The 25,130-nt window shown below is 44.8% G+C and overlaps 1 protein-coding gene across 1 annotated transcript; it reads left to right on the forward strand.

The window, feature by feature from the left end:
- Positions 1–12,207: 12,207 nt before the first annotated feature.
- LOC308313440 (nck-associated protein 1-like) lies at positions 12,208–20,410 on the forward strand (the record flags this gene model as incomplete). The annotated part of the gene is made up of 14 exons (XM_080760538.1): positions 12,208–12,222; positions 12,273–12,391; positions 13,112–13,168; positions 13,749–13,845; positions 14,883–14,986; positions 15,473–15,605; positions 15,865–15,946; positions 16,671–16,729; positions 17,671–17,816; positions 17,971–18,103; positions 18,310–18,429; positions 19,016–19,155; positions 19,704–19,835; positions 20,188–20,410. The coding sequence occupies 14 exons, from the start codon at positions 12,208–12,210 to the stop codon at positions 20,408–20,410; spliced, it is 1,560 nt and encodes a 519-aa protein (XP_080616664.1).
- Positions 20,411–25,130: the final 4,720 nt, after the last annotated feature.

A 25,130-nucleotide genomic window follows, 5' to 3' on the forward strand; every position in this document is an offset into this window, starting at 1 on the left:
CGTAGGTCTCTAAAACGTAGGACGTAGCGTAGGTCTCTAAAGCGCAGGACGTAGGACTCTACAGCGTAGGACGTAACGTAGGACGTAACGCAGGACGTAGGTCTCTAAAACGTAGGACGTAGCGTAGGTCTCTAAAGCGTAGGATTTAGGTATCTACAGCGTAGGACGTAACGTAGGACGTAGGACTCTACAGCGTAGGACGTAACGTAGGTCTCTAAAGCGTAGGACGTAGGTCTCTACAGCGTAGGACGTAGATCTCTAAAGCGTAGGACGTAACGCAGGACGTAGGTCTCTAAAACGTAGGACGTAGCGTAGGTCTCTAAAGCGTAGGACGTAGGACTCTACAGCGTAGGACGTAACGTAGGTCTCTAAAGCGTAGGACGTAGGTCTCTACAGCGTAGGACGTAGATCTCTAAAGCGTAGGACGTAACGCAGGACGTAGGTCTCTACAGCGTAGGACGTAACGTAGGACGTAACGCAGGACGTAGGTCTCTACAGCGTAGGACGTAGGTCTCTACAGCGTAGGACGTAGATCTCTAAAGCGTAGGACGTAACGCAGGACGTAGGTCTCTACAGCGTAGGACGTAACGTAGGACGTAACGCAGGACGTAGGTCTCTACAGCGTAGGACGTACGTCTCTACAGCGTAGGACGTAGATCTCTAAAACGTAGGACGTAGCGTAGGACGTAGGTCTCTAAAGCGTAGGACGTAGGTCTCTACAGCGTAGGACGTAACGTAGGACGTAGGTCTCTACAGCGTAGGATGTAGGTCTCTAAAGCGTAGGACGTAGGTCTCTACAGCGTAGGACGTACGTCTCTACAGCGTAGGACGTAGATCTCTAAAACGTAGGACGTAGCGTAGGACGTAGATCTCTAAAGCGTAGGACGTAACGCAGGACGTAGGTCTCTACAGCGTAGGACGTAACGTAGGTCTCTAAAGCGTAGGACGTAGGTCTCTAAAGCGTAGGACGTAACGCAGGATGTAGGTCTCTACAGCGTATGACGTAACGTAGGACGTAGGTCTCTACAGCGTAGGACGTAACGTAGGTCTCTAAAGCGTAGGACGTAGGTCTCTAAAGCGTAGGACGTAGGTCTCTACAGCGTAGGACGTAACGTAGGACGTAGGTCTCTACAGCGTAGGATGTAGGTCTCTAAAGCGTAGGACGTAGGTCTCTACAGCGTAGGACGTACGTCTCTACAGCGTAGGACGTAGATCTCTAAAACTTAGCGTAGGACGTAGATCTCTAAAGCGTAGGACGTAACGCAGGGCGTAGGTCTCTACAGCGTAGGACGTAACGTAGGTCTCTAAAGCGTAGGACGTAGGTCTCTAAAGCGTAGGACGTAACGCAGGATGTAGGTCTCTACAGCGTAGGACGTAACGTAGGTCTCTAAAGCGTAGGACGTAAGTCTCTAAAGCGTAGGACGTAACGCAGGACGTAGGTCTCTACAGCGTAGGACGTAAGTCTCTAAAGCGTAGGACGTAGATCTCTAAAGCGTAGGACGTAACGCAGGATGTAGGTATCTACAGCGTAGGACGTAACGTAGGTCTCTAAAGCGTAGGACGTAAGTCTCTAAAGCGTAGGACGTAACGCAGGACGTAGGTCTCTACAGCGTAGGACGTAAGTCTCTAAAGCGTAGGACGTAGGTCTCTACAGCGTAGGACGTAACGTAGGACGTAAGTCTCTACAGCGTATGACGTAACGTAGGACGTAGGTCTCTACAGCGTAGGACGTAACGTAGGTCTCTAAAGCGTAGGACGTAGGTCTCTAAAGCGTAGGACGTAGGTCTCTACAGCGTAGGACGTAACGTAGGACGTAGGTCTCTACAGCGTAGGATGTAGGTCTCTAAAGCGTAGGACATAGGTCTCTACAGCGTAGGACGTACGTCTCTACAGCGTAGGACGTAGATCTCTAAAACTTAGCGTAGGACGTAGATCTCTAAAGCGTAGGACGTAACGCAGGGCGTAGGTCTCTACAGCGTAGGACGTAACGTAGGTCTCTAAAGCGTAGGACGTAGGTCTCTAAAGCGTAGGACGTAACGCAGGATGTAGGTCTCTAAAGCGTAGGACGTAACGTAGGTCTCTAAAGCGCAGGACGTAGCGTAGGACGTAGATCTCTAAAACGTAGGACGTAACGTAGGACGTAGGTCTCTACAGCGTAGGACGTAACGTAGGTCTCTAAAGCGTAGGACGTAGGTCTCTACAGCGTAGGACGTAGATCTCTAAAGCGTAGGACGTAAGTCTCTAAAGCGTAGGACGTAACGCAGGACGTAGGTCTCTACAGCGTAGGACGTAGATCTCTAAAGCGCAGGACGTAACGCAGGACGTAGATCTCTAAAGCGTAGAACGTAACGTAGGACGTAACGCAGGACGTAGGTCTCTAAAACGTAGGACGTAGCGTAGGTCTCTAAAGCGTAGGACGTAGGACTCTACAGCGTAGGACGTAACGTAGGTCTCTAAAGCGTAGGACGTAGGTCTCTACAGCGTAGGACGTAGATCTCTAAAGCGTAGGACGTAACGCAGGACGTAGGTCTCTACAGCGTAGGACGTAACGTAGGACGTAACGCAGGACGTAGGTCTCAACAGCGTAGGACGTAACGTAGGTCTCTAAAGCGTAGGACGTAGGTCTCTACAGCGTAGGACGTAACGTAGGTCTCTAAAGCGTAGGACGTAGGTCTCTAAAGCGTAGGACGTAGGTCTCTAAAGCATAGGACGTAGGTCTCTACAGCGTAGGACGTAACGCAGGACGTATGTCTCTACAGCGTAGGACGTAACGTAGGTCTCTAAAGCGTAGGACGTAGGTCTCTACAGCGTAGGACGTAGGTCTCTAAAGCGTAGGACGTAGGTCTCTACAGCGTAGGACGTAACGCAGGACGTATGTCTCTACAGCGTAGGACGTAACGTAGGTCTCTAAAGCGTAGGACGTAGGTCTCTACAGCGTAGGACGTAGGTCTCTACAGCGTAGGACGTAGGTCTCTACAGCGTAGGACGTAGATCTCTACAGCGTAGGACGTAACGTAGATCTCTAAAGCGTAGGACGTAGGTCTCTACAGCGTAGGACGTAATGTAGGTCTCTAAAGCGTAGGACGTAGGTCTCTAAAGCGTAGGACGTAGGTCTCTAAAGCGTAGGACGTAACGCAGGACGTAGGTCTCTACAGCGTAGGACGTAACGTAGGTCTCTAAAGCGTAGGACGTAGGTCTCTAAAGCGTAGGACGTAGATCTCTAAAGCGTAGGACGTAAGTCTCTAAAGCGTAGGACGTAACGCAGGACGTAGGTCTCTACAGCGTAGGACGTAACGTAGGTCTCTAAAGCATAGGACGTAGGTCTCTAAAGCGTAGGACGTAGGTCTCTAAAGCGTAGGACGTAGGTCTCTACAGCGTAGGACGTAACGCAGGACGTAGGTCTCTACAGCGTAGGACGTAACGTAGGTCTCTACAGCGTAGGACGTAGGTCTCTACAGCGTAGGACGTAGGTCTCTCAAGCGTAGGACGTAACGTAGGTCTCTAAAGCGTAGGACGTAGGTCTCTAAAGCGTAGGACGTAGATCTCTACAGCGTAGGACGTAACGTAGATCTCTAAAGCGTAGGACGTAGGTCTCTACAGCGTAGGACGTAACGTAGGTCTCTAAAGCATAGGACGTAGGTCTCTAAAGCGTAGGACGTAGATCTCTAAAGCGTAGGACGTAGATCTCTAAAGCGTAGGACGTAAGTCTCTAAAGCGTAGGACGTAACGCAGGACGTAGGTCTCTACAGCGTAGGACGTAGATCTCTAAAGCGTAGGACGTAACGTAGGTCTCTAAAGCGTAGGACGTAGGTCTCTAAAGTGTAGGACGTAGGTCTCTACAGCGTAGGACGTAGATCTCTAAAGCGTAGGACGTAACGTAGGTCTCTAAAGCGTAGGACGTAGGTCTCTAAAGTGTAGGACGTAGGTCTCTACAGCGTAGGACGTAGATCTCTAAAGCGTAGGACGTAACGCAGGACGTAGGTCTCTACAGCGTAGGACGTAATGTAGGTCTCTAAAGCGTAGGACGTAGGTCTCTAAAGCGTAGGACGTAGGTCTCTAAAGCGTAGGACGTAGGTCTCTACAGCGTAGGACGTAACGCAGGACGTATGTCTCTACAGCGTAGGACGTAACGTAGGTCTCTAAAGCGTAGGACGTAGGTCTCTACAGCGTAGGACGTAGGTCTCTACAGCGTAGGACGTAGATCTCTACAGCGTAGGACGTAACGTAGATCTCTAAAGCGTAGGACGTAGGTCTCCACAGCGTAGGACGTAATGTAGGTCTCTAAAGCGTAGGACGTAGGTCTCTAAAGCGTAGGACGTAGGTCTCTACAGCGTAGGACGTAACGCAGGACGTAGGTCTCTACAGCGTAGGACGTAACGTAGGTCTCTAAAGCGTAGGACGTAAGTCTCTAAAGCATAGGACGTAACGCAGGACGTAGGTCTCTACAGCGTAGGACGTAATGTAGGTCTCTAAAGCGTAGGACGTAGGTCTCTAAAGCGTAGGACGTAGGTCTCTACAGTGTAGGACGTACGTCTCTACAGCGTGGTACGTAGATCTCTAAAACGTAGGACGTAGGTCTCTAAAACGTAGGACGTAGGTCTCTGAAGCATAGGACGTAGGTCTCTACAGCGTAGGACGTAACGCAGGACGTATGTCTCTACAGCGTAGGACGTAACGTAGGTCTCTAAAGCGTAGGACGTAGGTCTCTACAGCGTAGGACGTAGGTCTCTACAGCGTAGGACGTAGATCTCTACAGCGTAGGACGTAGATCTCTAAAGCGTAGGACGTAACGCAGGACGTAGGTCTCTAAAGCGTAGAACGTAACGTAGGACGTAACGCAGGACGTAGGTCTCTAAAACGTAGGACGTAGCGTAGGTCTCTAAAGCGCAGGACGTAGGACTCTACAGCGTAGGACGTAACGTAGGACGTAACGCAGGACGTAGGTCTCTAAAACGTAGGACGTAGCGTAGGTCTCTAAAGCGTAGGATTTAGGTATCTACAGCGTAGGACGTAACGTAGGACGTAGGACTCTACAGCGTAGGACGTAACGTAGGTCTCTAAAGCGTAGGACGTAGGTCTCTACAGCGTAGGACGTAGATCTCTAAAGCGTAGGACGTAACGCAGGACGTAGGTCTCTAAAACGTAGGACGTAGCGTAGGTCTCTAAAGCGTAGGACGTAGGACTCTACAGCGTAGGACGTAACGTAGGTCTCTAAAGCGTAGGACGTAGGTCTCTACAGCGTAGGACGTAGATCTCTAAAGCGTAGGACGTAACGCAGGACGTAGGTCTCTACAGCGTAGGACGTAACGTAGGACGTAACGCAGGACGTAGGTCTCTACAGCGTAGGACGTAGGTCTCTACAGCGTAGGACGTAGATCTCTAAAGCGTAGGACGTAACGCAGGACGTAGGTCTCTACAGCGTAGGACGTAACGTAGGACGTAACGCAGGACGTAGGTCTCTACAGCGTAGGACGTACGTCTCTACAGCGTAGGACGTAGATCTCTAAAACGTAGGACGTAGCGTAGGACGTAGGTCTCTAAAGCGTAGGACGTAGGTCTCTACAGCGTAGGACGTAACGTAGGACGTAGGTCTCTACAGCGTAGGATGTAGGTCTCTAAAGCGTAGGACGTAGGTCTCTACAGCGTAGGACGTACGTCTCTACAGCGTAGGACGTAGATCTCTAAAACGTAGGACGTAGCGTAGGACGTAGATCTCTAAAGCGTAGGACGTAACGCAGGACGTAGGTCTCTACAGCGTAGGACGTAACGTAGGTCTCTAAAGCGTAGGACGTAGGTCTCTAAAGCGTAGGACGTAACGCAGGATGTAGGTCTCTACAGCGTATGACGTAACGTAGGACGTAGGTCTCTACAGCGTAGGACGTAACGTAGGTCTCTAAAGCGTAGGACGTAGGTCTCTAAAGCGTAGGACGTAGGTCTCTACAGCGTAGGACGTAACGTAGGACGTAGGTCTCTACAGCGTAGGATGTAGGTCTCTAAAGCGTAGGACGTAGGTCTCTACAGCGTAGGACGTACGTCTCTACAGCGTAGGACGTAGATCTCTAAAACTTAGCGTAGGACGTAGATCTCTAAAGCGTAGGACGTAACGCAGGGCGTAGGTCTCTACAGCGTAGGACGTAACGTAGGTCTCTAAAGCGTAGGACGTAGGTCTCTAAAGCGTAGGACGTAACGCAGGATGTAGGTCTCTACAGCGTAGGACGTAACGTAGGTCTCTAAAGCGTAGGACGTAAGTCTCTAAAGCGTAGGACGTAACGCAGGACGTAGGTCTCTACAGCGTAGGACGTAAGTCTCTAAAGCGTAGGACGTAGATCTCTAAAGCGTAGGACGTAACGCAGGATGTAGGTATCTACAGCGTAGGACGTAACGTAGGTCTCTAAAGCGTAGGACGTAAGTCTCTAAAGCGTAGGACGTAACGCAGGACGTAGGTCTCTACAGCGTAGGACGTAAGTCTCTAAAGCGTAGGACGTAGGTCTCTACAGCGTAGGACGTAACGTAGGACGTAAGTCTCTACAGCGTATGACGTAACGTAGGACGTAGGTCTCTACAGCGTAGGACGTAACGTAGGTCTCTAAAGCGTAGGACGTAGGTCTCTAAAGCGTAGGACGTAGGTCTCTACAGCGTAGGACGTAACGTAGGACGTAGGTCTCTACAGCGTAGGATGTAGGTCTCTAAAGCGTAGGACATAGGTCTCTACAGCGTAGGACGTACGTCTCTACAGCGTAGGACGTAGATCTCTAAAACTTAGCGTAGGACGTAGATCTCTAAAGCGTAGGACGTAACGCAGGGCGTAGGTCTCTACAGCGTAGGACGTAACGTAGGTCTCTAAAGCGTAGGACGTAGGTCTCTAAAGCGTAGGACGTAACGCAGGATGTAGGTCTCTAAAGCGTAGGACGTAACGTAGGTCTCTAAAGCGCAGGACGTAGCGTAGGACGTAGATCTCTAAAACGTAGGACGTAACGTAGGACGTAGGTCTCTACAGCGTAGGACGTAACGTAGGTCTCTAAAGCGTAGGACGTAGGTCTCTACAGCGTAGGACGTAGATCTCTAAAGCGTAGGACGTAAGTCTCTAAAGCGTAGGACGTAACGCAGGACGTAGGTCTCTACAGCGTAGGACGTAGATCTCTAAAGCGCAGGACGTAACGCAGGACGTAGATCTCTAAAGCGTAGAACGTAACGTAGGACGTAACGCAGGACGTAGGTCTCTAAAACGTAGGACGTAGCGTAGGTCTCTAAAGCGTAGGACGTAGGACTCTACAGCGTAGGACGTAACGTAGGTCTCTAAAGCGTAGGACGTAGGTCTCTACAGCGTAGGACGTAGATCTCTAAAGCGTAGGACGTAACGCAGGACGTAGGTCTCTACAGCGTAGGACGTAACGTAGGACGTAACGCAGGACGTAGGTCTCAACAGCGTAGGACGTAACGTAGGTCTCTAAAGCGTAGGACGTAGGTCTCTACAGCGTAGGACGTAACGTAGGTCTCTAAAGCGTAGGACGTAGGTCTCTAAAGCGTAGGACGTAGGTCTCTAAAGCATAGGACGTAGGTCTCTACAGCGTAGGACGTAACGCAGGACGTATGTCTCTACAGCGTAGGACGTAACGTAGGTCTCTAAAGCGTAGGACGTAGGTCTCTACAGCGTAGGACGTAGGTCTCTAAAGCGTAGGACGTAGGTCTCTACAGCGTAGGACGTAACGCAGGACGTATGTCTCTACAGCGTAGGACGTAACGTAGGTCTCTAAAGCGTAGGACGTAGGTCTCTACAGCGTAGGACGTAGGTCTCTACAGCGTAGGACGTAGGTCTCTACAGCGTAGGACGTAGATCTCTACAGCGTAGGACGTAACGTAGATCTCTAAAGCGTAGGACGTAGGTCTCTACAGCGTAGGACGTAATGTAGGTCTCTAAAGCGTAGGACGTAGGTCTCTAAAGCGTAGGACGTAGGTCTCTAAAGCGTAGGACGTAACGCAGGACGTAGGTCTCTACAGCGTAGGACGTAACGTAGGTCTCTAAAGCGTAGGACGTAGGTCTCTAAAGCGTAGGACGTAGATCTCTAAAGCGTAGGACGTAAGTCTCTAAAGCGTAGGACGTAACGCAGGACGTAGGTCTCTACAGCGTAGGACGTAACGTAGGTCTCTAAAGCATAGGACGTAGGTCTCTAAAGCGTAGGACGTAGGTCTCTAAAGCGTAGGACGTAGGTCTCTACAGCGTAGGACGTAACGCAGGACGTAGGTCTCTACAGCGTAGGACGTAACGTAGGTCTCTACAGCGTAGGACGTAGGTCTCTACAGCGTAGGACGTAGGTCTCTCAAGCGTAGGACGTAACGTAGGTCTCTAAAGCGTAGGACGTAGGTCTCTAAAGCGTAGGACGTAGATCTCTACAGCGTAGGACGTAACGTAGATCTCTAAAGCGTAGGACGTAGGTCTCTACAGCGTAGGACGTAACGTAGGTCTCTAAAGCATAGGACGTAGGTCTCTAAAGCGTAGGACGTAGATCTCTAAAGCGTAGGACGTAGATCTCTAAAGCGTAGGACGTAAGTCTCTAAAGCGTAGGACGTAACGCAGGACGTAGGTCTCTACAGCGTAGGACGTAGATCTCTAAAGCGTAGGACGTAACGTAGGTCTCTAAAGCGTAGGACGTAGGTCTCTAAAGTGTAGGACGTAGGTCTCTACAGCGTAGGACGTAGATCTCTAAAGCGTAGGACGTAACGTAGGTCTCTAAAGCGTAGGACGTAGGTCTCTAAAGTGTAGGACGTAGGTCTCTACAGCGTAGGACGTAGATCTCTAAAGCGTAGGACGTAACGCAGGACGTAGGTCTCTACAGCGTAGGACGTAATGTAGGTCTCTAAAGCGTAGGACGTAGGTCTCTAAAGCGTAGGACGTAGGTCTCTAAAGCGTAGGACGTAGGTCTCTACAGCGTAGGACGTAACGCAGGACGTATGTCTCTACAGCGTAGGACGTAACGTAGGTCTCTAAAGCGTAGGACGTAGGTCTCTACAGCGTAGGACGTAGGTCTCTACAGCGTAGGACGTAGATCTCTACAGCGTAGGACGTAACGTAGATCTCTAAAGCGTAGGACGTAGGTCTCCACAGCGTAGGACGTAATGTAGGTCTCTAAAGCGTAGGACGTAGGTCTCTAAAGCGTAGGACGTAGGTCTCTACAGCGTAGGACGTAACGCAGGACGTAGGTCTCTACAGCGTAGGACGTAACGTAGGTCTCTAAAGCGTAGGACGTAAGTCTCTAAAGCATAGGACGTAACGCAGGACGTAGGTCTCTACAGCGTAGGACGTAATGTAGGTCTCTAAAGCGTAGGACGTAGGTCTCTAAAGCGTAGGACGTAGGTCTCTACAGTGTAGGACGTACGTCTCTACAGCGTGGTACGTAGATCTCTAAAACGTAGGACGTAGGTCTCTAAAACGTAGGACGTAGGTCTCTGAAGCATAGGACGTAGGTCTCTACAGCGTAGGACGTAACGCAGGACGTATGTCTCTACAGCGTAGGACGTAACGTAGGTCTCTAAAGCGTAGGACGTAGGTCTCTACAGCGTAGGACGTAGGTCTCTACAGCGTAGGACGTAGATCTCTACAGCGTAGGACGTAACGTAGATCTCTAAAGCGTAGGACGTAGGTCTCCACAGCGTAGGACGTAATGTAGGTCTCTAAAGCGTAGGACGTAGGTCTCTAAAGCGTAGGACGTAGGTCTCTACAGCGTAGGACGTAACGCAGGACGTAGGTCTCTACAGCGTAGGACGTAACGTAGGTCTCTAAAGCGTAGGACGTAAGTCTCTAAAGCGTAGGACGTAACGCAGGACGTAGGTCTCTACAGCGTAGGACGTAATGTAGGTCTCTAAAGCGTAGGACGTAGGTCTCTAAAGCGTAGGACGTAGGTCTCTACAGTGTAGGACGTACGTCTCTACAGCGTGGTACGTAGATCTCTAAAACGTAGGACGTAGGTCTCTAAAACGTAGGACGTAGGTCTCTGAAGCATAGGACGTAGGTCTCTACAGCGTAGGACGTAACGTAGGACATAGGTCTAGGTAGCCTTTAAAGTGCGATAGCTCCTCCCACAAAGGTCAGAAATAAAAGTTAGTCGCGTCCACGCGTAGCTATCGATAAGACGAACGCGATGATATGTGGCTCGCTTCTGGTACTCAATTTTAAATTCAGCATTTCAACCAAAAACACATTCTTAGCATCGGTAACCCTATAAACCTTTCGATCAGGTAAAACTAGGGTTATCTAGGGTTAGGGTTAGGGGCTACGGGGGTCGCACGACAATGGCGGACATATCAGATCGTAGGCCTCGGAAAGCTGGAAACGCCAACGTCAATTACTTGTCTGACGGACGTATCGTTCAAGAGCTATCGCGCGTTGAAAACTAACCCTAACCCTAGCCAATTAAGAGAACCGTAAGTCCGTGTGCTGGGAAACACATATCAGCGCGTTCGCCTCGCCGTTCTGAGTCGGAAAATGGTCTCGGTTTTTTACAGAAGATTTCTGGCGGCTAAGTGGCTAGTACACCCACTTCCCGACATCGTAGAGACACGAGACCACCACGGCTGTATTCAGCGGGAAAAAGTGAGTCTAGGGAGCCCGCTCCCGACGCTCAAAGACACTCGGAAGACCCAAAGGTCAAGCGTTGACATTTAAGGCTTTAATTTGCGGCCTCCCAGCTTTAAAATTCAATAAGATATTCAAAAAAATTGCTGTCTTCACAAACAAGACTGTTTCTAAATGTTTGAAGCGTCCCGAATCCGATGGAAGTGGTTTCGTAGCTCTCCGACACTGCTAACTCTCCGCCAAATCAAAAGAGACACGTTTTTTCAGCCCCTAGAGCTCAATTATTATTTATTTTTTTCTAACAACACATTTTCTGAATCACTTTTTCATGCCGGATTTAATGGAATTGGTCCCGTTTTCCACAACATTTCGGGGGGCTGGGGACAGGAAGTGGGCGTTTACACCCACTTCCTGACGTCGTAGAGAGATACGACCACCACCGTTGGAATCGGGGGGAAAAAGTAAGTGGGAATACATGCCCCTTGATTGGAAAAAATCACAGGAAATATGTCCTTTTTGGATGCAAAGGTGACATTTTTACAAACTTTAGCGCCCTTTTTCACCACTTTCCCAAGGTCAGACAGTCTCGTCGTTGATATATTCGGATTCAGCGGGAAAAAGTGAGTCCAGAGAGGTATCTGTCGGATTAAAAAAAAAAATGCACAACACTCCCTGTAGTTTGACGGTTAGCGCCACCTTTAGGCCCTTTCCAAAAGTCCTTTTGTTTCAAACAAGACATACTTTTGTTCAGAAGGTGAAGCTGAATCTGGGGAACCTGCTCCCGTCGCTCAAAGACACTCCTAAGGTCTAGGGTCAAGGTGTGACCTTGACAGGCTTCAAATGCGGCCTCCCAGCTTTACACCGGTGTGTGTGTGTGTGTGTGTGTGTGTGTGTGTGTGTGTGTGTGTGTGTGTGTGTGTGTGTGTGTGTGTGTGTGTGTGTGCGTGTGTGTGGGAGTGTGTGTGTGTGTGTGTGTGTGTGGGAGTGTGTGTGTGTGTGCATGCGTGCGTGCGTGCGTGCGTGAGTGTGCCATCATCAAATTCATAGAGTAGTGTGGTCACTGGTGTTTCTCAACCTTGTCAGGGCGTGACCCCATCCAAATTAATCACTTTTGAACTGGGGACCCTGACAAGAACATGGGATGCATTCCCTTTTGCTTGACTCCCGGTTCCACAGGAATAGGCCTCTTTATATAGTGAAATAACCATCCATCATTTCCCATTTTTGTCTTGATCAGTGTTTGAACATGAAGTTTTATAGTAGGCTATTCTTCAATAGTATGCATTGCAATTATTTGAAAACCGTGTATTCATATTTGATGGTGTGCATGGTAAATAATTGGATGGCCAAAACACATTTATGTTTTATGTTTTACTTTTGGCTGTCTGCTAATCACAAGGTCATAAAATATCTCATATTGCTTTCTCTAGGCCCCCCCTCCCCCCTCTCTGTGTCTGTAACTGTAAAGAACCCAAACACGTTTTCTACTGAACTTTTCTATATTCTGGGTGAACAGACATTGTTATTATGACAATGTTACTTATTGTGAAACAAGTCGTTTTCCTTTGAGCCAAATGCTTTTATTTTGAAGGGAGTTTTGTGGGACATAGCTGTCGTGTATTGGTTACTGAAGTCACATGACCAGGAAGCAGGTGACGACAGGTAACAGAAATGTATAGGGACACCAAAGGTGATGTAACAGAATGTTATTATTGAGACTGGCAAGTTGGCTCTGCAGAGTTCCGCGTGTCTCTGCCTGTTTAGAGATGAGGTCTTCCACATTCACAAAGCAGCTGAGGACCTGTTTGTTAACATCAGAGGGTAGGCGCGCGTGCACACTCGCACACACACACACACACACACACACACACACACACACACAGACACACAGACACACACACACACACACACACACACACACACACACACGTGTGCGTAGGAAGCATCTACACACACATTTATGCCTGATTTATAATGTACATTTGGTGACTTGATGTGTACAAGCTACATTATGAATGTTGAGCATTTGTGATTTTTATGTCAAAACTCTTTTGCCGATTTAGGAATTTTTTACACACTCATAACATATTCAATGTCTCTATATTGTCACTGTTCTGCTTAACATCCTCAATTACACAATTGTTTGTCTTTATTAGTATAATAATAATAATAATTTATTGGAATCTTTAACACCTTCATGCCATGAGTTTAGGGTTTTCTTTTGTTTTCAACTTAAAATGTATTAATTTTTCATGAACAAGAATAGACAAAGACATACAGAAAGCAATAAGACAAACAATTGGACATTACAGTATGTGTTGCCATCTCAGGAAATAAAAGTAGTAGACAAATGCTATAATTGCAGGAGTTCACACACAGACAGGATAATAATAAAATGGAAACAATTTGTGAGCGAGCGCGCACGCACGCACGCACGCACGCACGCACGCACACACACACACACACACACACACACACACACACACACACACTGGGTTCAGGGTTTTCAATCAGTGCCTCTCTTCAATTTGTGTGTTTCAGATACAACAAACGCATCAACGACATAAGAGAATGCAAGGAACAAGCACTGTCTCATGCGTACGTATCCTAATCTCTCTTTGCCCTCCATCTCTTAATCTGCCTCTATCTGTCTATCTATCCATCCATACATCCTTCTCTCTTGTCTTTGTCTCTTCTCGCCTTTCCCTCTTTCTCAACCTGCTATCCTTTTATCTTGCATGCTTTTGCACTTCTTTTAGTCCTGCATCCCTTCACTTTTTAATCACTTAAACCTTATGCTTTTACGCCCCCTGATGTTTTCACGCTACACTAATAATATCTGTGTTCACCCCAGAAAAGGGATGGAAGAAAAAATGCTATTGAGAAACATTCCACTTATTGGCTGTCTGGGCCAGTTTCTTTGGCCAATGTCAATGGGCTGACATTACTGACCCTACCAAAATCCATTTAAGGTTTTAGTATAAAACAAAAAAAATATATAGTATGACCAGTTATTGAACTAGTAAAGGTAAAATATTTAATTCCTCCCCTGCTCAACCACCTGCCTTCTCTCCTCTTCTGTCAGTGGTACTCTCATCTTACCATGTTGTCCCGAAGGTGATAGAATATATAATTGAATGATGTGTCATTGGGCATCATCTATGTGTTTGATGTGCAGAGGCTCCATGCACAGAGAGAGACGCAAGTTTCTCCGCTCTGCTCTGAAGGAGTTGGCTACCGTCCTTGCTGACCAGCCTGGACTCCTGGGCCCAAAGGTAATATATAATGTCAACTTAACCCATTCTTGGGGTGGGAACCCCTTTTGGTGTTTTTAACTAAGCATTATGTTATGCTTTAGCTATTGAAAAATAGCAGATCTACAAGCTCATAGCGTGCCACCGAGTGGCGCACTACGAGCTTGTAGGTCTGCTATTTTCTTATTTTTATGATCAGTACTTTATTTTAGATTTTTTACAAACGCATACAACAGACAACCTAAAATACAGACACAAGCAACAACAGCAGAGTACGTATTCATGGACAGACAAGATAGATAAGAAAAAATTGAAAATAGTTTACATTATTTAGACGACCAAACGCAGCATCATCAACCGTATCATAATGTGTAGTAATACAATAAACAATCAAGAGGGCATTGCCTGACCATGGATCACACCAAGGGACCTGCAACATGACTGAGGAACACGTCCCACTTCAGATCATATTTTAGGTCTGCTATTTTTGAAAAATCGTAAGGCACAAATCTTTGAATATATATTCTTTCAGAGCGAACGTTTTTTATTTATTCCGACGTCAGGCCTGGGTTAAAGAGTCGTGCTGCAATATTTGTATATTCTATGTTATGGAGTTCCTGTGGAGAGCCAGAAGTACAGGACCACAACGTTAGTACTGCGAATAATAATAATGGTGATTCCTGATCTGGTACTGGTACCCAGTTTATACAAGCTCAAAATCTGGGCATTTGAAATCACGCAATGCTTTAGCGCTTTGTCCCTTACTCCAAGTTGTGCATTGTGGGATTGGGATAATGCCTTTTCAATCGGGGCCAGAATACGTTATCACACAGTTTATTAAGGGAATACATTATGTTCTGATAACTAGTGTGACTCTGTCTTCTTATAAACCTAATGATTTAAGATGAACTTTTCTACTTTCTATTTAACACCTGCATGAGTTGGCCCTATAATGTTCTGATGAAGATAATGATACCAAAGTAGTGTGTTTTTTCTTTGTACAGTAGGTGTTCAAAAAGAGACCTTTCTCTCTTTTACTCTGTGTTCTCCACCTGCAGGCGCTGTTTGTGTTCATGGCATTATCGTTTGCCCGTGATGAAATCATCTGGCTCCTTCGTCACGCCGACAACATCCAGAAGAAAAGTACAGATGACTTAGACAAGTAAGCAAACACACACACACACGCACAATAATACACACACACTGATACATGATCGCACACAGTAATGTGTGTTTGGTTGCTATGTATATAATGGAATGTACATCGCGAGGCATTCCTTACCAAGGTGCTTAAGTACCAGCGTCTTAAAGATGCTATTATACAGCTTGGCTACAAATGTAAACTACTTGTGTTCATATTTGGAAGCCTTGGTAATGTCCATAAATCAGTCGTGAGGTGCCTGCAGATTGCAGGCATGCCCAAGCTGAGAGCTGATCAGGCATCGGCAAAATTCTGTTCAGTGTCTGCAATAATTGGCAGTCGCCATATATGGAGAAGGCGATGCCCGTGATCTGTATCCTGAAGCACTTGTTGTAGAGTTTTCCAAGTTTGCGCATCCACTATTGTTTGTGTTCAAGAATTTCTTGTTAAGTGTGTGTGTGTGTGTGTGTGTGTGTGTGTGTGTGTGTGTGTGTGTGTGTGTTACAGACACATAGCAGAGTTGATCTTCTACATGGAGGAGCTGAGGGCCCATGTGAGGAAGTATGGTCCAGTCATGCAGAGGTACTACGTTCAGTATCTATCTGGTTTCGATGCTGTGGTGCTCAACGAACTGGTGCAGGTACACACACACACACACACACACACACGCACACACACACACACACACACACACACACACACACACACACACAAGCATTGAAAATGTCAGTGGGACAATCTTAATTAACGGGGGGAAGGGGGTTACTGAAACTACCCCTACCACCCATGGTTTCATATTCCTAATATTTATTTGTATGACAATGATGAATAATGGCTAAAGGAACATGCATCGATAACATTAATCACCGTAAGAATGGAACTTGTTTTTTCTATGCTAGAACCTCTCTGTGTGTCCAGAAGATGAATCAATCATCATGTCTTCCTTCGTCAACACGATGACCTCTCTCAGCGTCAAACAAGGTAAACATAAACTACTGTACTGTAAATCATGGTTTGAGGTAATCATGTATGATCATTTAACCCTGAGAGTGTACAATTGCAACAGGTCATTCTTTCTTTATACAGTCTTTCAGTTCAATTAACCCATTTAGGCCTGAGGTCGAAATTAAAAAAAAAGTCTTCAAAATCCTGACGGCTTTCTGAAATGTTTCTGTTTCAGTTGTGCTCAATATTTCATGTCAAGGAAAGGACCCCAATATGAAAATATGTTGTTCCAGGGACCCCAACACAGAAGCAAATAATTTAGTTAAAATGTTCACTCTGTAACAATATATATTCAATGATGTGAGGCACATTTTCACCATTTAAAAGAAATAGCAGACCTACAAGCTCGTAGAGCGCCACTCGGCGTGAGCTTGTAGATCTTGTATAACATAAAAGGGGTTCCCGCGCAAAATGGGTTAATACTGGAATGTACTGTGTTTATATTATGCCAAAAACTGTTTCATGGTTTCTCTCTCTCAAAAAAATCTAAAAGGAAAAGAAAAACCTGGTACAACAGAATAACATTCATAAGCCAAACGCCAGCAGACAGTAAACATCAAAGATTAAATGCTTATGTCCATGTCAGCTCAGTGTTGTGGAATATAATTATTGAAGGATGATGTGATGTGTGTGAATATTGTTTTAAAAATAACATCAAACACAGTGTTGTGGTAATTTTGCACATGCTTGTTCCTTATAGTGGAGGATGGAGATGTGTTTGACTTCAGAGGCATGAGACTGGACTGGTTCAGATTGCAGGTACACACACACACACACACACACACACACACACACACACACACACACACACACACACACACACACACACACACACACACACACACACACACACACACACACACACACACACACACACACACACACACAGTTGAACTTGATACCAACTACATGTTATTCAGGAACAAATTGTATCGAACGAATTTGCTATATTTTCAAGATGTCTCTGGGCAAGCTGGATATTATGCGTTTATATTGTCAAACATATTTTGTGTAAATGTGTCCTTTTTTTCAAATTCAATGTCAATTCATGATCATGTCAATCAGAGATCAGCGGATGAGCTTTTTTGTCACCCGAATCCGAGTGTGCATATTTATAATCCGCCTGTTATCCCACCGCATAAATGACTTAATCCAATTTATATATCCGCAACCACCCGAAATCCGCTGCAGGGATATAGCCAATCTACAAGTTCAAGGAAAAATACTACTAACGCACGCACGCCGAGATTTGGTGCCTTTAAAAAAAAAACTATATTATAAGCCTATAGATAGATGTCATTAGTTTATTTCCGTTTTAAAAGTTATAAAACCTATAGATGGATGCCATTCATTTATTTCCAGCATTATTTCACCCGCGGTTTATCCGATATTAATTAATAATATATTCTTTTGACCCAAACTGCGGTTAACCGGCTAAATCCGCCATTCGCTGGTGTCTAATGTCAATACAATACAATACACAATGATGCTATAGTGTTCCGTTTGTCGTTCTCTTGTTTCTGATTCCTCAGACTTATTGCCACTTTCTTTGCATTTCGGTTCATCCCTACTTCCTGTTTTCCTTTTCCTCATTCCCTCTTCGTTTCCATCCAACCTGCCTTTCTTTCCCTGTTCATTTGGTTCGTTCCCTTCTATTCCATCTTTCTGTTCTTTATTCCCTCCCACCATGTCTCCTCTAGGCGTATACCAGTGTTTCTAAGGCCAGTCTGGGTATAGCCGACCACAGGGAGCTGGGGAAGATGATGAACACCATCATCTTTCACACCAAGATGGTGGACTCACTGGTGGAGATGCTAGTGGAGACCTCTGACCTCTCCATATTCTGGTGAGAGACACGCACACACACGCACACGCGCACGCGCACACGCACACGCACACGCACACGCACACGCACACGCACACGCACACACACACACACACACACTTCTTATACATTAACACATTTACACAAAATAAATAATATATTTTTGTGTGTGCAGTTTCTACAGCCGTGCATTTGAGAAGATGTTTCAACAGTGTTTGGAGCTACCATCTCAGAGCAGACACTCCATCTGCTTCCCTCTGCTGTGTACACACTTCATGTCCTGCACACATGAACTGTGCCCCGAGGAGGTAACACACACACACACACACACACACACACACACACACACACACACACACACACACCCAAAAGAAAAAAACACCCATAGTCCCAGCTAATGTGTTGTGTTTTTAGCAGAACATACTGTGTTGCAGTTTGTGTCCGCATAGAAATGACAAGTATAATTGTAGCCATAGAACAGCCCACATTGTGTGTTTATGTGTGTGTCTTCTAGCGCCACCACATAGGGGATCGCAGCCTGTCGCTGTGCAACATGTTCCTGGATGAAATGGCCAAACAGGCCAGAAATCTCATCACTGACATTTGCACGGAACAATGTACTCTCAGTGACCAGGTACGTACTGTACACGCACACTACAACGCCTATTTTTGGTCAATGGGACGACACGAATGAGACAATTTTAATATAACGCAGTATCAATTCTTTGTTGCCAAGTATGTTGTTCATATTTCCGTTCTGCTAATGACAAAGTGATCTACCATAAACCCATTTTGACCTGAGATCAGATTAAAAAAAAAAGTCTTCTACATCCTGACAGTTTTCTGAAAAAGCTATGTTTCTATGTCAGTCGTTCTTCGACTGTTCAAAAATAGCAGATCTACAAGCTCGTATGATTGTTGTATAATTGCAATATTACACGAGAGGGTGTTCTTCATCGTCATTAATGCATGCCTGCGATGCTGCAGGAGAGTTCCGAGTGCATTAATGAATATAAAGAACACCCTCTCGTGTAATATTGCTTAATTAATTAACTAACTGGTTTAAGACAGCCAACACTAGGCCTATGCTATTACAAGATATTAGCATTAGCAACCATCCTACCAGATGTGTCCAATGGTTTTGTTGTCTTGTAGCAACATTTGGATGAATTTAATATATACATGCAATATTACTACTACTATACTTGTTTTGTCTCCAGCTGCTTCCTAAGCACTGTGCCAAGACCATCAGCCAGGCCGTCAACAAGAAGAGTAAGAAAGCTACAGGGAAGAAAGGAGAGCCGGAGCGAGAAAAGCCTGGAGTTGAGAGCATGAGGAAAAATAGATTACTGGTCACCAAGTGAGTTATCTCTGACACACACACACACACACACACACACACACACACACACACACACACACACACACACACACACACACACACACACACACACACACACACACACACTAGAACATTATTATTCAATAAGTATTGTAAATCCTTAACCCATTTTGACCTGAGATCAGATTCTAAAAATGTCTTCTACATCCTGACAGTTTTCTGAAAAAGCTATGTTTCTATGTCAGTCGTTGTTCGATTTTTCTAAAAATAGCAGACCTTCAAGCTCATAGCGCGCCACTCGGTGGCGCGCTTTGAGCTTGTTTTTTTTTTAGCTTGTCTTTTCAATAGCTAAAGCATAACATAATGCTAACACCAAAATGTTGAAATTCTTGTCATTTAAAACGAAATGTGAAAGGTTTGTTTTCAATGTACTGTGTGTGTATTTCTGTTATTGTAGAGCCAGGGGTTAAACGGGTCACAATAATAACCTGACTTCACAGCCTTGTGTGTTCTCGTACAGACAGCAAAGTGTTTGAAACGTATACTTTGTTGTTGTCTTCTTTCAGTCTGGACAAGTTGCACACAGCCCTGTCTGAGCTGTGTTTCTCCATCAACTACGTTCCCAACATGGTGGTGTGGGAACACACCTTCACACCGCGAGAATACCTCACCTCACATCTAGAGATCAGATTTACCAAGTAAATACATGTACACACTGCAAATACTCACATGTGTTTGATTGCTCAATGTTACACTGCGACCTCTAAAGCCTGCTGTAAATGATCCCCAAAATAAATATTGCTGTTGTCCTCAAATGTTGATGCATGTATCATGTATGTAGATAATGAATTATGATTTGTCATCAGTGGATACAAATTACATTATGTATGTATTTATTAATATTTATCTTAACGTTATTGTCTAGCGAAATGTTCTAATTTAGCTACAGTTGTCAAAACACGTGCAAACATAAAGTAAACCTTTGTCTGTGTTCATCTTGTTACCTTTTATTCACATGGAAAGCTAAACTGTTTCATGTGTATGTGTCAGGTCTATTGTGGGGATGACCATGTACAACCAGGCTACTCAGGAGATAGCCAAGCCCAACGAGCTACTGACCAGCGTCAGGGCCTACATGACCGTCTTACAGTCCATAGAGAACTATGTCACTATTGACCTTACCCGCGTGTTCAACAACGTGCTGCTGCAGCAGACCCAGCACCTAGACAGCCATGGAGAACCCACCATCACCAGCCTTTACACCAACTGGTAAGATGACCGAGACCGGGTGGCGCCCGCTGGCCTAGTGGTGGCCTGACAGCGTGTTGCGTGTTTGAGTACCGTATCATGAACTTCATGGCAACCTTTGCTGCATGTTGTCTACATGTTGTCTCTGTAAGACAGCCCTCCCCTATACACCGGGAGGAGCAGTGCACCATTTCTTACATTATTTATTTAAAGACCTTTTAAGCGTCGTACGAAGCCAACTCTTGTCGTGACAAATCATGACAACAAACACAATTTTTCGGGCCAAACAAAGAATTAGAAAATACATTTTTTGTTGTTTTTCTTCTTTGTAATTATTTGTTTGGTCCAAAATATTGTGTGTGTTGGCATGATTTGTCACGACAAGAGTTGGCTTCGTACGACGCTGAAAAGGTCTTTAAAAAAATAATTTAAGAAATGCCTATGGGAAAAATGCATTGGGATTCATTTCCTGGGCCACTCGTTGTTCTGAAAGGGGGAGGGACTGCGACGCTCTATAGGGGTGGCTTTCAGGACTATTCTTTAGATTAGGGTCTGAGAGGTTAAATCTCATCAAATGGTGGCCAGTGGCTCAAATGCCAAATAAATAATGGGCCTTGAAATGAAAAGGGTTGAAAACCACTGTCATAAACCCATCACTGGCTGTGTTGTTAGGGTTAGGAGCAACACTACGTCAACCGTACGTCCCACAAACGCTAATATGGTATCCGTTTCGCATTCGGGTTCTTGGAAACGCCCCCCAGCCACTGCGTTAGTTTGACTGAGGTTAGGTTTAGGTATAGTTTTACTGAGGTTAGGTTTAGGTATAGTTTTACTGAGGTTAGGGTTAGGTATAGTTTTACTGAGGTTAGGGTTAGGTTTAGGTATATTTTTTACTGAGGTTAGGGTTAGGTATAGTTTTACTGAGGTTAGGGTTAGGTTTAGGTATATTTTTACTGAGGTTAGGGTTAAGGTTAGGTCTAGGTATAGTTTTACTGAGGTTAGGGTTAGGGTTAGGTTTAGGTATAGTTTTACTGAGGTTAGGGTTAGGTTTAGGTATAGTTTTACTGAGGTTAGGGTTAGGGTTAGGTTTAGGTATAGTTTTACTGAGGTTAGGGTTAGGGTTAGGTTTAGGTATAGTTTTACTGAGGTTAAGGTTAGGGTTAGGTTTAGGTATAGTTTTACTGAGGTTAGGGTTAGGGTTATGTTTAGGTATAGTTTTACTGAGGTTAGGGTTAGGGTTATGTTTAGGTATAGTTTTACTGAGGTTAGGGTTAGGGTTAGGTTTAGGTATAGTTTTACTGAGGTTAGGGTTAGGTTTAGGTATAGTTTTACTGAGGTTAGGGTTAGGGTTAGGTTTAGGTATAGTTTTACTGAGGTTAAGGTTAGGGTTAGGGTTAGGTTTAGGTTTAGGTATAGTTTTACTGAGGTTAAGGTTAGGGTTAGGTTTAGGTATAGTTTTACTGAGGTTAGGGTTAGGGTTAGGTTTAGGCATAGTTTTACTGAGGTTAGGGTTAGGTATAGTTTTACTGAGGTTAGGGTTATGTTTAGGTATAGTTTTACTGAGGTTAGGGTTAGGGTTAGGTATAGTTTTACTGAAGTTAGGGGTAGGGTTAGGTTTAGGTATAGTTTTACTGAGGTTAGGGTTAGGGTTAGGTTTAGGTATAGTTTTACTGAGGTTAGGGTTAGGGTTAGGTTTAGGTATAGTTTTACTGAGGTTAGGGTTAGGTTTAGGTATAGTTTTACTGAGGTTAGGGTTAGGGTTAGGTTTAGGTATAGTTTTACTGAGGTTAGGGTTAGGGTTAGGTTTAGGTATAGTTTTACTGAGGTTAGGGTTAGGTTTAGGTATAGTTTTACTGAGGTTAGGGTTAGGGTTAGGTTTAGGTATAGTTTTACTGAGGTTAGGGTTAGGGTTAGGTTTAGGTATAGTTTTACTGAGGTTAGGGTTAGGTTTAGGTATAGTTTTACTGAGGTTAGGGTTAGGGTTAGGTTTAGGTATAGTTTTACTGAGGTTAAGGTTAGGGTTAGGGTTAGGTTTAGGTATAGTTTTACTGAGGTTAGGGTTAGGGTTATGTTTAGGTATAGTTTTACTGAGGTTAGGGTTAGGTATAGTTTTACTGAGGTTAGGGTTAGGGTTATGTTTAGGTATAGTTTTACTGAGGTTAGGGTTAGGTTTAGGTATAGTTTTACTGAGGTTAGGGTTAGGGTTATGTTTAGGTATAGTTTTACTGAGGTTAGGGTTAGGGTTAGGTTTAGGTATAGTTTTACTGAGGTTAGGGTTATGTTTAGGTATAGTTTTACTGAGGTTAGGGTTAGGGTTAGGTTTAGGTATAGTTTTACTGAGGTTAGGGTTAGGGTTAGGTTTAGGTATAGTTCTACTGAGGTTAGGGTTAGGTTTAGGTATAGTTTTACTGAGGTTAGGGTTAGGTTTAGGTATAGTTTTACTGAGGTTAGGGTTAGGTATAGTTTTACTGAGGTTAAGGTTAGGGTTAGGGTTAGGTTTAGGTATAGTTTTACTGAGGTTAGGGTTAGGGTTATGTTTAGGTATAGTTTTACTGAGGTTAGGGTTAGGTTTAGGTATAGTTTTACTGAGGTTAGGGTTAGGGTTATGTTTAGGTATAGTTTTACTGAGGTTAGGGTTAGGTTTAGGTATAGTTTTACTAGGGTTAGGGTTAGGTTTAGGTATAGTTTTACTGAGGTTAGGGTTAGGGTTAGGTTTAGGTATAGTTTTACTGAGGTTAGGGTTAGGGTTAGGTTTAGGTATAGTTTTACTGAGGTTAGGGTTAGGGTTAGGTTTAGGTATAGTTTTACTGAGGTTAGGGTTATGTTTAGGTATAGTTTTACTGAGGTTAGGGTTAGGGTTAGGTTTAGGTATAGTTTTACTGAGGTTAGGGTTAGGGTTATGTTTAGGTATAGTTTTACTGAGGTTAGGTTTAGGTATAGTTTTACTAGGGTTAGGGTTAGGTTTAGGTATAGTTTTACTGAGGTTAGGGTTAGGTTTAGGTATAGTTTTACTGAGGTTAAGGTTAGGGTTAGGGTTCGGTTTAGGTATAGTTTTACTGAGGTTAAGGTTAGGGTTAGGATTAGGTATAGTTTTACTGAGGTTAGGTTTAGGCATAGTTTTACTGAGGTTAGGGTTAGGTATAGTTTTACTGAGGTTAAGGTTAGGGTTAGGTTTAGGTGTAGGCTGTCAATCACAGCGACTGGCCAGTCACAGCGCACCATTTACTCAAATGCGAAACGGGAACCATATCAGCCCCACAAACAGTTGCTCTTTAAACCTTTGCATGCGTTGTCTTCGGGTCAAAAAGACTGCCCGCCAGCATGTTTATTGTTTACCATCAAAAGAATAAAAATAAATAGTCATCATGTTCTTTTGTAAATGAACTCCCTCCTTGATCATGCTATGGCTTCACACGAAAGCATTAACCCATTTAGACTTTTAGAGTTAAAAAACATTCACTTTGAAAGAATATATATACAAAGATTTGCGCCGCATTCTTATGATTTTTCAAAAGCAGCAGACCTACAAGCTCGTAGCTCGTATAACACAATGTTTAAAACACCAAAAGGGGTTAAAAGTAGCAGATCCAAAATCTCGAAACGCGTCAATGAAGCAACACGTTTTGACCTTGTCCATCTGCCATACTTTTGAATTTGAGTCCCACGAAACGTTTTCGGACATTTCCACTCGACAGAGACGATTATAATAGTTATAACGGTACAAACTCCTGAATATGGGAAACACGGTAATGTTATCTCAGGAAGAATGATTCATGTGTACTGTAGAAAATGCTACTCTCTCTCTCTCTCTCTCTCTCTCTCTCTCTATTGTCTCTCTTCTCTCTTATTTGTGAGAGTGAAAAGTCCTAAAAAGGGCCCAGTGTAAAGTGTTGTGTTTGGCTGGCACTAGGTCTGGGGCAGGACTACCAGTGGATCGGCCTCAACGATAAGATGTTTGACAACGACTTCCGGTGGACCGACGGCAGCCACATGGTGAGAGACACACACAGACACGCACGCATGCACGCACGCACGCACGCACGCACACACACACACAGACACGCACATAGCAGATCTACAAGCTCGTATGAGCTTGTAGATCTGCTATTTTTCAATAGTTAAAGCGTAACACCAAAAGGGGTACCCGTCCAAAATGGGTCAACACATGTATTCGAATGCTGGCTTTGTTTGAATAAAATTGACAGTGCGTTAACCCATTCTGAACGGGAACCCATTTTGGTGTTGGCATCATGTTATGCTTTAGCTGTTGAACCCATTTTGGTGTTGGCATCATGTTATGCTTTAGCTGTTGAACCCATTTTGGTGTTGGCATCATGTTATGCTTTAGCTATTGAACCCATTTTGGTGTTGGCATCATGTTATGCTTTAGCTGTTGAACCCATTTTGGTGTTGGCATCATGTTATGCTTTAGCTGTTGAACCCATTTTGGTGTTGGCATCATGTTATGTTTTAGCTGTTGAACCCATTTTGGTGTTGGCATCATGTTATGCTTTAGCTATTGAAAAATAGCAGACCTGCAAGCGCGTAGCGCGTCACTCGGTTTGCGCGCTATGAGCTTGTAGATCTGCTATTTTTCAATATCCTGGGTACCGCCCTGGGTACCAGATTCAAAAAATGTCTTCTACATCCTGACAGATGTTTTGAGTTGACCAATATTTTGTAAAAAAAACCAATCGATTTGAAAACGACGTGTTTCTATTTGAGAACCTATCATCTCTTTTGCC

The sequence above is a fragment of the Protomyctophum bolini genome (genome assembly GCF_963924005.1).
Source record: "Protomyctophum bolini genome assembly, chromosome: 3".
Taxonomy (NCBI): Eukaryota; Metazoa; Chordata; class Actinopteri; order Myctophiformes; family Myctophidae; genus Protomyctophum; species Protomyctophum bolini.